This window comes from Lithobates pipiens, unplaced genomic scaffold (assembly GCF_037356315.1).
Source record: "Lithobates pipiens isolate NorthernLeopardFrog02 unplaced genomic scaffold, aLitPip1_a1.2 Scaffold_8, whole genome shotgun sequence".
NCBI lineage: Eukaryota > Metazoa > Chordata > Amphibia > Anura > Ranidae > Lithobates > Lithobates pipiens.
The window spans coordinates 174,323,132-174,336,069 of NW_027507903.1; the positions used below are offsets into that span (position 1 = coordinate 174,323,132).

General features: G+C 41.2%; 1 protein-coding gene across 3 annotated transcripts in view; it reads left to right on the top strand.

Annotated features, from left to right (window-relative positions):
* Positions 1-12,938, top strand: part of PUS7 (pseudouridine synthase 7) — a 95,586-nt gene that overhangs the window by 31,549 nt on the left and 51,099 nt on the right. For 2 of the 3 annotated variants that reach the window (XM_077473865.1, XM_077473864.1), the window contains exons 6-8: positions 10,543-10,560; positions 10,859-10,970; positions 11,062-11,139. In XM_077473865.1, coding sequence (XP_077329991.1) covers positions 10,543-10,560; positions 10,859-10,970; positions 11,062-11,139 — 208 coding nt within the window. The remainder of the gene's footprint in view (positions 1-10,542; positions 10,561-10,858; positions 10,971-11,061; positions 11,140-12,938) is intronic. The other variant, XM_077473866.1, reaches the window with a different exon arrangement.

Here is a 12,938-nt window from a genome sequence, read left to right on the forward strand (position 1 = left end):
TAATTCCATAGAAAATTTGTGGAGGGAGCTTAAAGTTTGTTACCAAACATAAGCCTCAAAATCTTAATTACTTGTAGAGCATCTTTAAAGGGCAGTGGGACAAAATTCCTCCTGAGATGTGGGCAAACCTGGTGGCCAACTACAAGAAACGTCTGACCTCTAATTGCCAACAAGGGTTTTGTCACCAAGTACTAAGTCATGTTTTGCAAAGGGGTCAAATACTTATTTCACTAAAATGCAAATCAATTTCTTTGTTTTTGAAATTGCATTTTTCTGTTGTTCTGGCTCTCACTGTTAAAATAAACCTATGATTTCTTTGTCAGTGGGCAAATGTACAAAATCAGCAGGGGATCAAATACTTTATATTATATACATACAAAAAAAAAAAAATCTTACAGAAGTGAGTACACCTCTTACATTTTTGTAAATCTTTTATTATATCTTTTCATGTGACAACACTGAAGAAATGACACTTTGCTACAATGTAAAGTAGTGAGTGCATAGCTTGTATAACAGTGTACATTTTTTGTCCCCTCAAAATAACTCAACACACAGCCATTAATGTCTAAACCGCTGGCAACAAAAGTGAGTACGCCCCTAAGTAAAAATGTCCAGATTGAGCCCAAAGTGTCAATATTTTGTGTGGCCACCGTTATTTTCCAGGACTGCCTTAACCCTCTTGGGTTTGGAATTCACCAGAGCTTCACAGGTTGCCACTGGAGTCCTCTTCTACTCCTCCATGACGACATCACAGAGCTGATGAATGTTAGAGACCTTGCGCTCCTCCACCTTCCGTTTGAGGATTCCCCACAGATGCTCAATAGGGTTTAGGTAAGGAGACTTGCTTGGCCACTCAATCACCTTTTACCCTTAGCTTCTTTAGCAAGGCAGTGGTCGTCCTGGAGGTGTATTTATGGCCATTATACTCCCCTGCAGCCCAGTCCCTGAAAGGCGGAGGGGATCACGCTCTGTTTTAGTATGTCACAGTACATGTTGGCATTCATGATTCCCACAATAAACTTTAGCTCCCCAGTGCCGGCAGCACTCATGCCGCCCCAGACCATGAGACTTCCACCACCATGCTTGACTGTAGGCAAGAAAAACTTGTCTTTGTACTCCTCACCTGGTTGCTGCCACAAACGCTCAACACCATCTGAACCAAATAAGTTTAACTTGATCTCATCAGACTACAGGACATGGTTCCAGTAATCCATGTCCTTAGTCTGCTTGTCTTCAGCAAACTGTTTGCGGGCTTTCTTCTGGGATGACAGCCATGCAGACCAATTTGATGGTGTGTGCGGCGTATGGTCTGAGCACAGCAGGCTGACCCCCCGCCCCTTCAATCTCTGCAGCAATACTGGCAGCACTCATACGTTGATTTCCCAAGGACAACCTCAGGATATGACACTGAGCACATGCACTCAACTACTTTGATCAACCATTGCGAGGCCTGTTTTGAGTGGAACCTGTCCTGTTAAACCGCTGTATGGTCTTGGCCACCATGCTGCAGCTCAGTTTCAGGGTCTTGGCAATTTTCTTATGCCCTAGGTCATCTTTATGTAGAGCAGCAGTTCTTTTTTTTCAGATCCTCAGAGAGCCCTTTGAGTGAGAGCGATAACGCCAAATTTAACACACCTGCTCCCCATTCACACTTGAGACCTTGTAACGCTAACGAATCACGTGAAACCGGGGAGAGAAAATGGCTAATTGGGCCCAATTAGGATATTTTCACTTGGGGGTGTATTCACCTTTGTTGCCAGCGGTTTAGACAGTGTGAGTTATTTTGAGGGGACAGCAAATTTACACTGTTAAGCCCCATACACACTATCAGTTTTTCTGCTCAGTTTTTCCTTCGGGTTTACCAAAACCATGTTGTGCAAGGGCCAGCCTGATTGCATACAAATTGAAACGCCTAAGGTTTGACCTCATATTATATGGTTTTGGGAAATCTGAAGGAAAAACTCAGCAGAAAAACTGATCGTGTGTATGGGACTTTATACAATCTGTACACCCACTACTTTACATTGTAGCAAAGTATAATTTCTTCAGTGTTGTCACATGAAAAGATACAATAAAATATTTGCAAAAATGTGAGGGGTGTACTCGCTTTTTTGAGATACTATGTGAATATATTAGGGTTGCGCCGAAATTTCGGCCGCCTGAACATTTTGGCTGAAAATGGCCTTTTTGACAATTGAAATGTACCATGTCGCTGACCATCTCCTGTACCATGTCCCCAGTCGCTGACCATCTCCTGTACCATGTCCCCAGTCGCTGACCATCTCCTGTACCATGTCCCCAGTCGCTGACCATCTCCTGTATAAAAATATTTTTAAAAACAGTCACTTTCGGTATCGGTGTTGTTTCGTATCGGTTTCAGGATCAAGGAAGTTTTTTTTTTTTTTTTTTGTATCCGTTTCGGCACCACACAACCCATTTGGTGCATCTCTAATGCATAGGTGTGTATTTATACTGTATTTATCGGTGTCCAACACGCACTTTTTTTTTCCCCCATGGTGGATGCGTGTTATGCGCCACCCCCTGCTGTCTGGAGGAGCAAGCACCACCGATATACACATAGCCGAGTGTACTGTTTGCACAGCTCCGCTTGCAATCACATCTAGTCCCACGATTGGACCTGTTTTATGTCTATCATAGGAGCCGGGTCAAGAGGTGGGACTGGGCAGGGCTGCGAGAGGAGCCGAGTACACAGGACATCCGGCTCTGTGTATCTCGGCGGCGGTAATTTGAAACGATGAGACTGGACAAGGCTGCAGATGGACACTGATAAGGCTGCATTGATGGGCATTTAAATGCAAGTGTTTTTTCCCTCCTAAACTTGGAGTGCGTGTTATACACTGATAAATATGGTGTGTGTGTGTGTGTGTGTGTGTGTGTGTGTGCGTGCGCGCGCGCGCGCACACACAGTTAGGCCTGGTTCACATTTATGCAAGTCGGATGCATTTTGAATGGCATGTGAACCGGCAGCCGGTTCACACATATGCGGTTTTAAATAGTCGATTTTGGGTCCAGTTCGGGTGTGATTTCAGGTAAAAATTTGCACCTGAACCGGTAAACAGAACCACACCAGACTCCCATGCTGAAACCGTGGCCCCATATTTTCTTCTGACTTTAACCACTTGACCACCGGGTACTTAAAACCCCTTCCTAACCAGACCATTTTTCAGCTTACGGTGCTCTCACGCTTTGAATGACAATTACTCAGTCATGCAACACTGTACCCATATGAAATGTTTGTCCTTTGTTTTCACACTAACAGAGCTTTCTTTTGGTGGTATTTAATCACCTCTGGGTTTTCTATTTTTTTGCGCTAAAAATCAAAAAAGACTGGAAAAAAAAATGGTTTCTGTTAAAATTTATTGGCAGAGTATTGCACAGTATGGGCACTGAGCGGCGCTGTGGGCTGGATCTGTAGTGCCTGCAGCGCTGCAAACGATCTCTCCCTCTCTCCTCTCACACTGTACCGATTGGTACAGAGAGGGGAGGGAGGAACCAGTGTCATAACTTGGTTTGTTTACAAGTGATGCTCCGTCATTTGACCGAGAGATCACATCGTAAACGGCCACTATCAGTGGCCATTTACTGTGATGCGCCGGGTCCAGGGGATCACGGATGTTCCCGGGTGCGTGCCCCAGGGGGCACGCGGGAGCGCGACTGTGAGGATGTCCCACGGACGTCCACCCAGAATAAGCCGACCGCACTGTAGCAGTCTTTCCGCTATGGCCCGGTCGGCATATGGTTAATCGGGGGGAGCTTCACCTAAAATGTGCTTTTACAAAAAAAAACATACTACTTTTTTTAGTCCTGGCAATACTTAAAAGGGAAAATATGTACAAAACCTATTTGTTCCCCTTATAGTCACTGGATTGGCGCGAGTAAACAAACCAAAATTTTTGACTTGACTTGCTTTTCTGCTGGTTTCAGGTTTGAGATTTAAAGAGTAACTCTACCTTTGTAAGGAAAAAAAATTGCGTATACAGTTGCTACACAGGCCATATAATTAAACGTTATTAGAAATTACCTTTCTTTTTCAGTCTTTCTAATATTCAATGCAATATGGAAACCTGGAGGCATTCTGTACACAGTGTGCGGAATGCCCTCCTGAAATTTCCTTTCTGTGTGATTTGGCTTATTGAGTCTGCACTAAGATGCAAGTCAGATTTTAGGCATCCTCTGCAGCAAACTTTTCATTTTTGGTAAGATACTCCAGAAGTTAATTCGGACACCGCAATTTTCCAAATTAGAATTCTGCAAGAGCATTCGCTGAGAATGAACAAGTCACTCACATTCACTATGCAAATTATGTTGGTTGGTTGATCACCCAGTGGGGAATTTATTTTTATTTTTTTCTCAAGTGGAGTTGCGCTTTAAAGCCAGCGATGGCCAGCCAACTGGAATGCCTACTTATTTTCTCTCGGTACTCATTTTCCTTAGCACTCCCTAACTCATTTGATTTATCCAGTTTGTTTTATAATGATACCTTTTTATAAATGGTTGAGATTAGACAGATGCTTCCTTTTTTCTGTTGCATATATAGCGATGACACTTTGGACAAATTGTCATGTACAAATTTAGTTTTTGCGTCAGAACAGTAAAGGGGTTCTGAGAGTTAATAATTATGTAGGTTTAACTTTGACATCAGTTTGGCTGGGCTGTGTTAGAGTTCTGCCTGGTCATGTGTACAGTTAGGTGCACATGACAGGCTCAGAACCAGGCCTGGTTGAACGTTTTGGGTATCAGCTTCCCCTGAGCCAATCAGTGGGTGTGCCGGGCCCCGCTGAGGAGTCTGGGGAAGGGTACTTAAGATGTTGAAGTCACGTGTTCCAGGTTCTTTCGTGAGGCCTTAGCGGTCTGTTCCTGATTCTGTACCGGGTTAGCCCCATGAGCGGTCCCGGTCACGGGAGCTTTCGTCGCTCCGCAACATGCTTCGGTTGGCTAACCCCAATAGACCCGCCTGATCTGGGGAAGGGATCTGTCTGTTTCCGAGTCTCGGAAACCAGCTGGTCCTAGGCGCAGTAAGTGAGGGAGGATTCAAGCGTCCAGGTGTGCTCTCGGCTTGGAGGGGCACCGCTGCTCGTGTAAGTGACCGGGGAGGACTCTTTGGAGGAGGGCCAACAAGCTGGCATCCTTAGAAGTGCCTGGTTGCTGAGTTGTGAAGGACTCACGCTTTTTCCAGTACTGTCAAGGAGACAGAGAATGTTCCAGGTACTGAGGAAAAAGGATCCTGTTCACTTCTGTTACCAGTTACTCAAGGGAAAAGATTTCACAAGTTCTGGATCAAAGTGCTGATTGCCATAATCTCTGGCTAGAGATTTGTTCAGCCTTGAAGCGCCCAGCTGTGAGTGGCTACTCTATGGGTGGTATTAGAGACTTTCTGATATTAGCAGTTCAAGGTGCCTGAGCTTCTTCACCCTTGCCCTCAGTTCCCATACGAGACTGTGTTGTTGGATGTTACTCCTGCAAATAAAAACCTTTTCTAAAGGACTTTTATGGTGTCTGCATCCAAAATTGTTCGGTACTAACACTGGGAACCCCCAGATGTGGAAGAACCAGCCAAGCGGAGGTAAGCGGTAAGCCCAAAAGTTAAGGCCGCCCTGCCAAGGGTTATGGCTGGTACATATAGTACAGCTGGATGTGGATATTGTTAAAGCTGTTACTTTTCTAAGTTGGTGTGGATTATAAAACAATGGGCTTATTTGTTTTTTGCTATTTGTTTTACAAAACGTGCTTATGCCACCTTTTGGCTGCCATAGCAACTATGAGTCTAGTACTCGTGCGAACAACAACGGCAGGAATCTCCCGAATCCTGCAGCTGTTTCAGCCACCTGTGAGCCACTAACTGCGATGGCTGGGCCTTGTACATTTCAATTACCTTTAACTCGTCCAGCAGCGATCCACGCAGATAATCGCTAGCTCTGTGGACAGCCGTCAATAACTGCAGCCGCTGCCAACCTGTCATTGAAATCTACAGGCCGTGGCCTTACAGCTGGCTGTTCATGGGTGACTGAAATAGCTGCAGGAATCAGGATATTGCCCTTGCGAATGTAGCCTTACACAGGTGTTCCTTCAGAATTGCTACTTGTTTGCCTCATTCTAATAAAAGCATTTTACAATCGCCACCATGTTTCACCTTGAGGATGGTGTTCTGCAAAAACCTCAGTTAAGATCTTATGAGCCCATGGAAGGCTTTTTACTTGTTTGCTACTTTTCTCACGTGTCTAATTTTGACCTATTTCAACCTGGATTTATACAGATTTTTCAGCACTAGTGGAGTTTGGGTGGGGTTTATAACAAAACTGCCACTAACCACCAGCGTTGGGTTTAATACTAAGGGATTATTATTATTGTAGTCACTGCCATCATTGCAGGGAGTTATTATTATGGCTACTGACTCCAATAATGACTCCAACTTTCTCTTTTTATTGCAAAAAATGTTGCCAGATCAAAATTTTCAGATGTTGAGGTGCATTGCAGCATATTCATTTTCAATGGCAAACTCAACTAAATACATCTCAACCCACCTAAATGCAGTGCTTTTGTGCCTGTTGGTCAGGCTGCACTAAAGACCCTCCTATAATTTTCAAGTTGACCACCACTGGTGTACATTGACGCCTTATCCCACTTAAATTGCATGTGGGTTTCCCCGCATCCAATTTGCATGACAGGTGAGTGTGCTCAGCTCACAATGGAGCTCGTTGGGTCTAGGGTCTAGGGTGGCTGCGGTCCGCATTTGGAAAGGGTCCTGTGCGTCTTTGTTTCTGATTCAGGTGCAAATTCGAACCTGAATCTGACAGGGATGCACCAGACCCCATGATGTGAGCCGTGGCTGCAGCATGTGTAAACAGCCTTACACTACAGGTACAAGCAATTCAATTGGGTGAATACATGGACAACACCCTGCAGGTACACTAAAGGTGTGAATAGGTAGGTAAAAACAGTTGCAAATCAATTTGCGTTTTAGATTTTTTTTGGGTACACCTGTGAGCATGGACATTTAAACTATTTACATTTTCCTTATGAGGCTTCACATGGCTTCATTGACCCCTGTAGTGGCAGGCACTGCGGAGAAAATCTTTTTCAAAGGTTACTACAGTGACACTGAAATTGCAGTTCCTTTCTTTTTCTCTGTAGCAGGCAATGGCAGACTCCCTGAAATAGACTGCAGCTGTAGTCAGTGATGGCTTGTTTTGAAGATCTTTTATGCCTTGTAAGGAATATGTACATATTTTAAAGTCCATAGTCTGGGAACAGATGCACTTTTAGAAGTATTACTGAGTTTACCAGCCTTCTTCCTATCCTGTACCCCTTTTATAGACTCTTATATAGCTCAATTTTGACTGAGTTTTTTAGTAAGTTTTGTTAAAGCTTGTCCTGTTGCACATATTTTACATTTGTCTTGCTATTGCTTAGTACCTGCAATCAGCAAGGCCCTAGGAATGAATGACATGACTTCTGCATGCCTAAAGCATGACGTTTTGCATGCAATCAAGTAGTGGTGCATTTCCTATGAAATTCCATACAGTGTTTCTCATTGATTAAATCATCCCTAGAAAGCTGTAGAAGTATTGCATTGTGCTATGCATGTCTTCTACGCTATGTTTATTTACCGAAAATGACCGCTTGGCTCGTTTTCACAGGCATCTAAAACACATTAGTAAATTTGGTTATGTTAATGAAATGTGTCGTTGAAATTTACTAGATTAAAGTTCAGAGGATTAGTATTTTTTTTAGAAATTGTCAAGATACCCGAGAGAAGTGTCAACTAAAGGCATTTTTTTTGTTTTGGTTAAAGTGGAAGTGGATTAGAATACCTGTCGGGTTTTATTGCGCTCTGTGTTCCTGTTAGGGAGACTCGCCCTCTCTATATTACTGTTATTGAAAGTGAAAGTAATAGCAAAAAGCTTCAACTCTTATGATTTCCACATCCACATGTGTTAATCATTGGGACAACTGTTTAAAAATACCACATAAAAGTTGCCTTACGCTGTATAAATTGTCTAGAATGTTCCTTGACTTCGCCCCTTCTTGCTGGCATCAATGTGGAGATGTGGGCAACTTATTTCATGTCCATTGAGAATGTAGAAGCTTGCGGAGCTTCTGGAATGGAGTGTTCTCATTAATATCAAGAATCACTGGCTTCTTCATCTCGCAATCTCCAGACTTGGTGCTGCTGAACCCGTCAATAGATCGAATCCCTGTGCAAATCCGGATGGTAGTTTCCCACATATTAATAGCTGTTAGACTAACAATAACTGCATATTGGAAACCTAATAATGCTTCTAATTTAACTGAAGTACCAAATAGGGTTAATTCAGCTTAATACTATAAAATATTTTTAGATAAATAATTAGCAGTTTGTGAATCTGTGTGGCACTGCTGGGTTGGAGTGACTTCTTTCCATCTAACCTAGTTTAAACCCTTGTACACACGGTCGGAGAATCCGTCGGAATGTGTCCTATCGGACCGTGCCGTCGGATAATCCGACTGTGTGTGGTATGCATCGGACTGATTCCGTCGGACCCAATTTTCCAACATGTTGGAAATATTTCCCGACCAACTGGGCCGATCGGACATACTCCGATCATGTGTAGAGAATTTTGATCGGACCAAGTGCCACGCATGCTCAGATCAAATTCCTACATCAAAGCTATTGGCTACTAGCCTGAATGTAGTCCCATCGTAACGAAATTATCGCGTTCTGAAAGATCAGATTTTTCGCCAACTTTGTCCGACCGTGTGTATGCAACAGTTTCGGACAAAATCCGACAGGCAAAATCCGACGGATTTGGTTGTGGAAATCTCCGAACGTGTTTGCAGGGGCTTAGAATACAGCATTCATTACTCTACCTTGGTGGCTAAACTCAAAGGTATATTAATGTTTCATGGTGTTTGACTTTTTCTTTTTTTTTGGTTTCCTTTTTTTTCTTTTCTTAGTCTATAATTTGATACTAGATATGCAGATATGTGCTTGTTGCATAAAGTACCATATTTGATAGTTCTGTGTTGTTCTGATGAAGATTTATGGCTTTATACCTATATTTTATATTGGGTTAAGCCTTCTATAACTTGACCTGTGCGAAATCTGTTTTGTACTATGCGCTTTTATGCGTTAATAAAAACGATTTGAAAGAAAGTGAAAGGAAAAAAAATAATAATTTGGGGTTGTCCCCAGAACAGTAATATAGTGAAAATGTTCCAATGGGGACCCAAAATCTCCCCTATGGGGTAAAACGAACTGACATGAGGTTATAACCCTCCCTTACTCTTTCCAAAATGAAAAAAACAAGTTTTGCCTATGACACTTAAATAATTTTTTATTTTTATTTTTTGCTCTCTATACATTAATACAATGATTATCTTCTGCAAGTCATATGAAAATATAGAAGGGATGATTTGGTCAGTTTAACCAATCTGATTCATTTCCTTTTTGTCAGTAGAGGGAAATTTACACCTAGAGCCTGATAGTTACCATGGTAACTTATATATTTTGAGCATTATTAGCCACCGTCAAGTGTATTTTGCTAATATGCACTCTTGACTTGCTTTGCATCAGTGTCTTGATGGAAGCTCTTGGTTACAAAATGGTGTTGATAAAAGGATGCACTCATTTAAAATCATAATTTAGATTTCAGAAATGTAAATATTTCTTTGTTCATATGAGTTTTCTTTTAATAATTATTCTCTATACGTGAGGTTGGTGGAGCGGCAAAAATGCCCGTCCCCCTTAAACTGCAGTAGGCAGTGGAGGGAGGTGTTTTTACATGCTGCTGTTGCGATGCTTTGCTTCGCTCCCGCTGCAAAGTTTACCCTGACATGTAGCAATCACTACTCATTCAAGCAAATGGGGAAGCGCTGCAAACACCTCACATTTATTGGCAAAAATTGAGTTAAAACATGGGGTTGCGTCGCTTCCTCACTGCCTATCGGTAGCCTCTGAAGTGTGATCCAAAGGTGAATCGAGCTACGTCTGTTTTTATTTTTTTTTACTTGCGCTTTTCTAGTGTTCCTTTACAGCGTGTACACTATTCTTTAGAAACTCTTAAAAAATTCAATAATTTTTTTTTTTGTGAAACAAATGCAGATCAGGCTTTAGCGGAAAGGGGGATTTAGACACATGTCTAAATCTACCTTTAATGATTGGTTATACAAAGATAGCTTGTCTTCCAGCTTTTAATAGTTTATTGGTTTCTTCATATTAATAAATTCAATAGATAAATTGTTCTGTATCATGTAAAGTTTATAGGGATGTGTGCAATTAACCTAGGACATGTAATGCCGTGTCATGTTTTTTTTTACGTGTGTGTAAATACATGTGAAAAAGGTCCATTTTCTCAGCTGTTTACTGCTTCTAAGTTCATTGCAACTTGCCACGCATTTGCTGGATGCCATTGTACCCTAAGGAATGGAATGACCATGCAGTCATATTTATCTTTGCATGTCCAACTCTTGACACCTGTTAAAAGAACAATATAGAAATTAAACATGACTTTCTTGTGCTCTTTATGCTATACACTTGGACAGAGGTCAAAACAACTTCAGGTAAGCAAAGCTGGCATTTCACAAATGAAAAAGAAGGGGAATGCCAAACATACACTCAAACTGGTAATGCACAAGCAACACTAATGTTTACAATGCACCAGTATCACATGTTACTTGGCCTGTTTACCAGAACTTTGTAAATGTTTATTGCTTTGATATATATATATTTTATATTTATATATATATTTTTTTTTTTTTTTTAAACCATACTGAACCTGAATCCTGTTTTGGAAGGCCAATTCTAAATTTGGTATTTTTACTTGTACTAATAATTTTTACTTTTATATCTCTTTTCAAGATCCACGTAAGCATTCATGGCCAAAATCCCGTGGTAGCTTTTGCCATTTCGTGCTTTATAAAGAAAACAAAGACACCATGGAAGCTATTAATGTGCTCTCCAAATTTTTAAGGTCAGTTCATAAGATATTGGCTAAACAGTTTAGACCCCCCCCCCCCCCCCCCCCCCAAGCATTCCTAACATTTTTATTTTTATTTTTGTAGAGTTAAGCCTAATCTATTTTCTTATATGGGGACCAAAGATAAAAGAGCTATCACTGTTCAGGCAATTGCTGTTCTTAAGTAAGTACCACAAGTGTTTCAGACGTAAGTATTATTAACCACCAGCTTTACAGTTACTCCGCATTATTGACCCTCTTCTCCACCACAATAGTAGTGTATGAGGTGAAATGACAACCTTCTTTTTAGGCGGCATGTATTTATCTATGTTATTTTTTTCTATGTAATCTATTTTACCCTTTTTTTTTTTTTTTACAGAATTTAGCAGGTAACATTTGGTGAACCTATGCTTTGCCCATACAGCAAAGCACAGGTTCACTGTAATGCAGACCCTCCAGACTCCAGCTACAAATCAGGAGTCCTACTTTAGACAAGGCTCTGAATTTCCCACGTGATAGTGCAGTTTCATGCTGCTCTTTATCTGGAAGTACTGAACAGAGCAGTGATGGAGTAAAGGAAAGCACAGGGCCTTCAAAATGTTTTCTTACCCCCTGAAATTCTCAACATTTTGTCATGGTTTAACCAAATCCTTTAATGTATTTTATTGGAATTGTATGTGATAGACCAACACAAAGTGGCACGTAATTGTGAAGTGGAAGGAAAATGATAAGTAATTTTTTTACAAATATGTGAAAAGTGTGGCGTGCATTTGTATTCAGCCCCCCCGAGACAATACTTTGAATCACCTTTCGCTGCAATTACAGCTGCAAGTCTTTTTGGGTACGTCTCTACAAGGTTTGCACATCTAGAGAGTGATATTTTTGCCCATTCTTCTTTGCAAAATAGCGCAAGTTCTATCAGATTGGATGGAGAGCATCTGTGAAAAGCAGTTTTCAATTATCTAGATGTGCAAAGCTAGTAGAGACATCCCCAAAAAGATTTGCAGCTGTAATTGCAGCAAAAAGTGGTTCTACAAAGTAGTCACTCAGGGGGGCTGAATACAAATGCACACCACACTTTTCACATATTTATTTGTAAAAATTTTGAAAACCATGTATCATTTTCCTTCCTCGTCACAATTATGTGCCGCTGTGTTGGTCTATCGCAAAATCCCAATTAAAATACATTTACATTTTTGGTTGTAACATGAAAAAACGTGGACGATTTTAAGGGGTATGAATACTTTTTAAAGGCACTGTATATGCTGCTTGGCATGTTGGGGAGGTCTTTAAAGCAAAGCTGTTATATTTTGCCTGAATTGACAAAGGACTTCTTTAATTTTTAAGATGATATCCTAATTAAAAATTGAGCAGCATTAACTTCCTAATTTAATAAGAACTGTGAGCTACTTGATAATACTTTTGACTGCAGAACACCTGCATAAGAAACCTGGCATCGTAACTGGTTCAGCTATTGTGATTTACTTTCTGCCTGATGTGGTCATACACATTACCTTTTTATTTCATGCTCTTTTGAGCAGTAGATGCATATATTTTGCTATCCGAATGTCTGGACAGTTTGTTTATTTATCTAGATATTCTTGTGCAAGAAAATGTATTTTAGATTGAATTTCACAGAAGTCAGTGGGTGACTTTAAAGAAAATGTTCTTCATTAAATATCTTTTCCTCCCTTGCCCTGCACCCCCTGATTTCAACAGCACTATAATTTGCATACTTAGATAATAGCAAGATGAGCACCTGGTTCAACCTTCAGGTATTATGATATGAGTTTATAATACGCTAAGTGGTAAACTCATAACCCTCTCCATTCTTCATATACCAACCACTATTCTGCTGGCAATGTCCTTCACCTGCCACAACCTACACTGATACCAGCATATCCATTAGTCCTCTTCATTAGCTGGCAAGCCAGCGCAATACACACATTCACAGCTCTTCTCCACAGACCCAGCTTTCAGAGA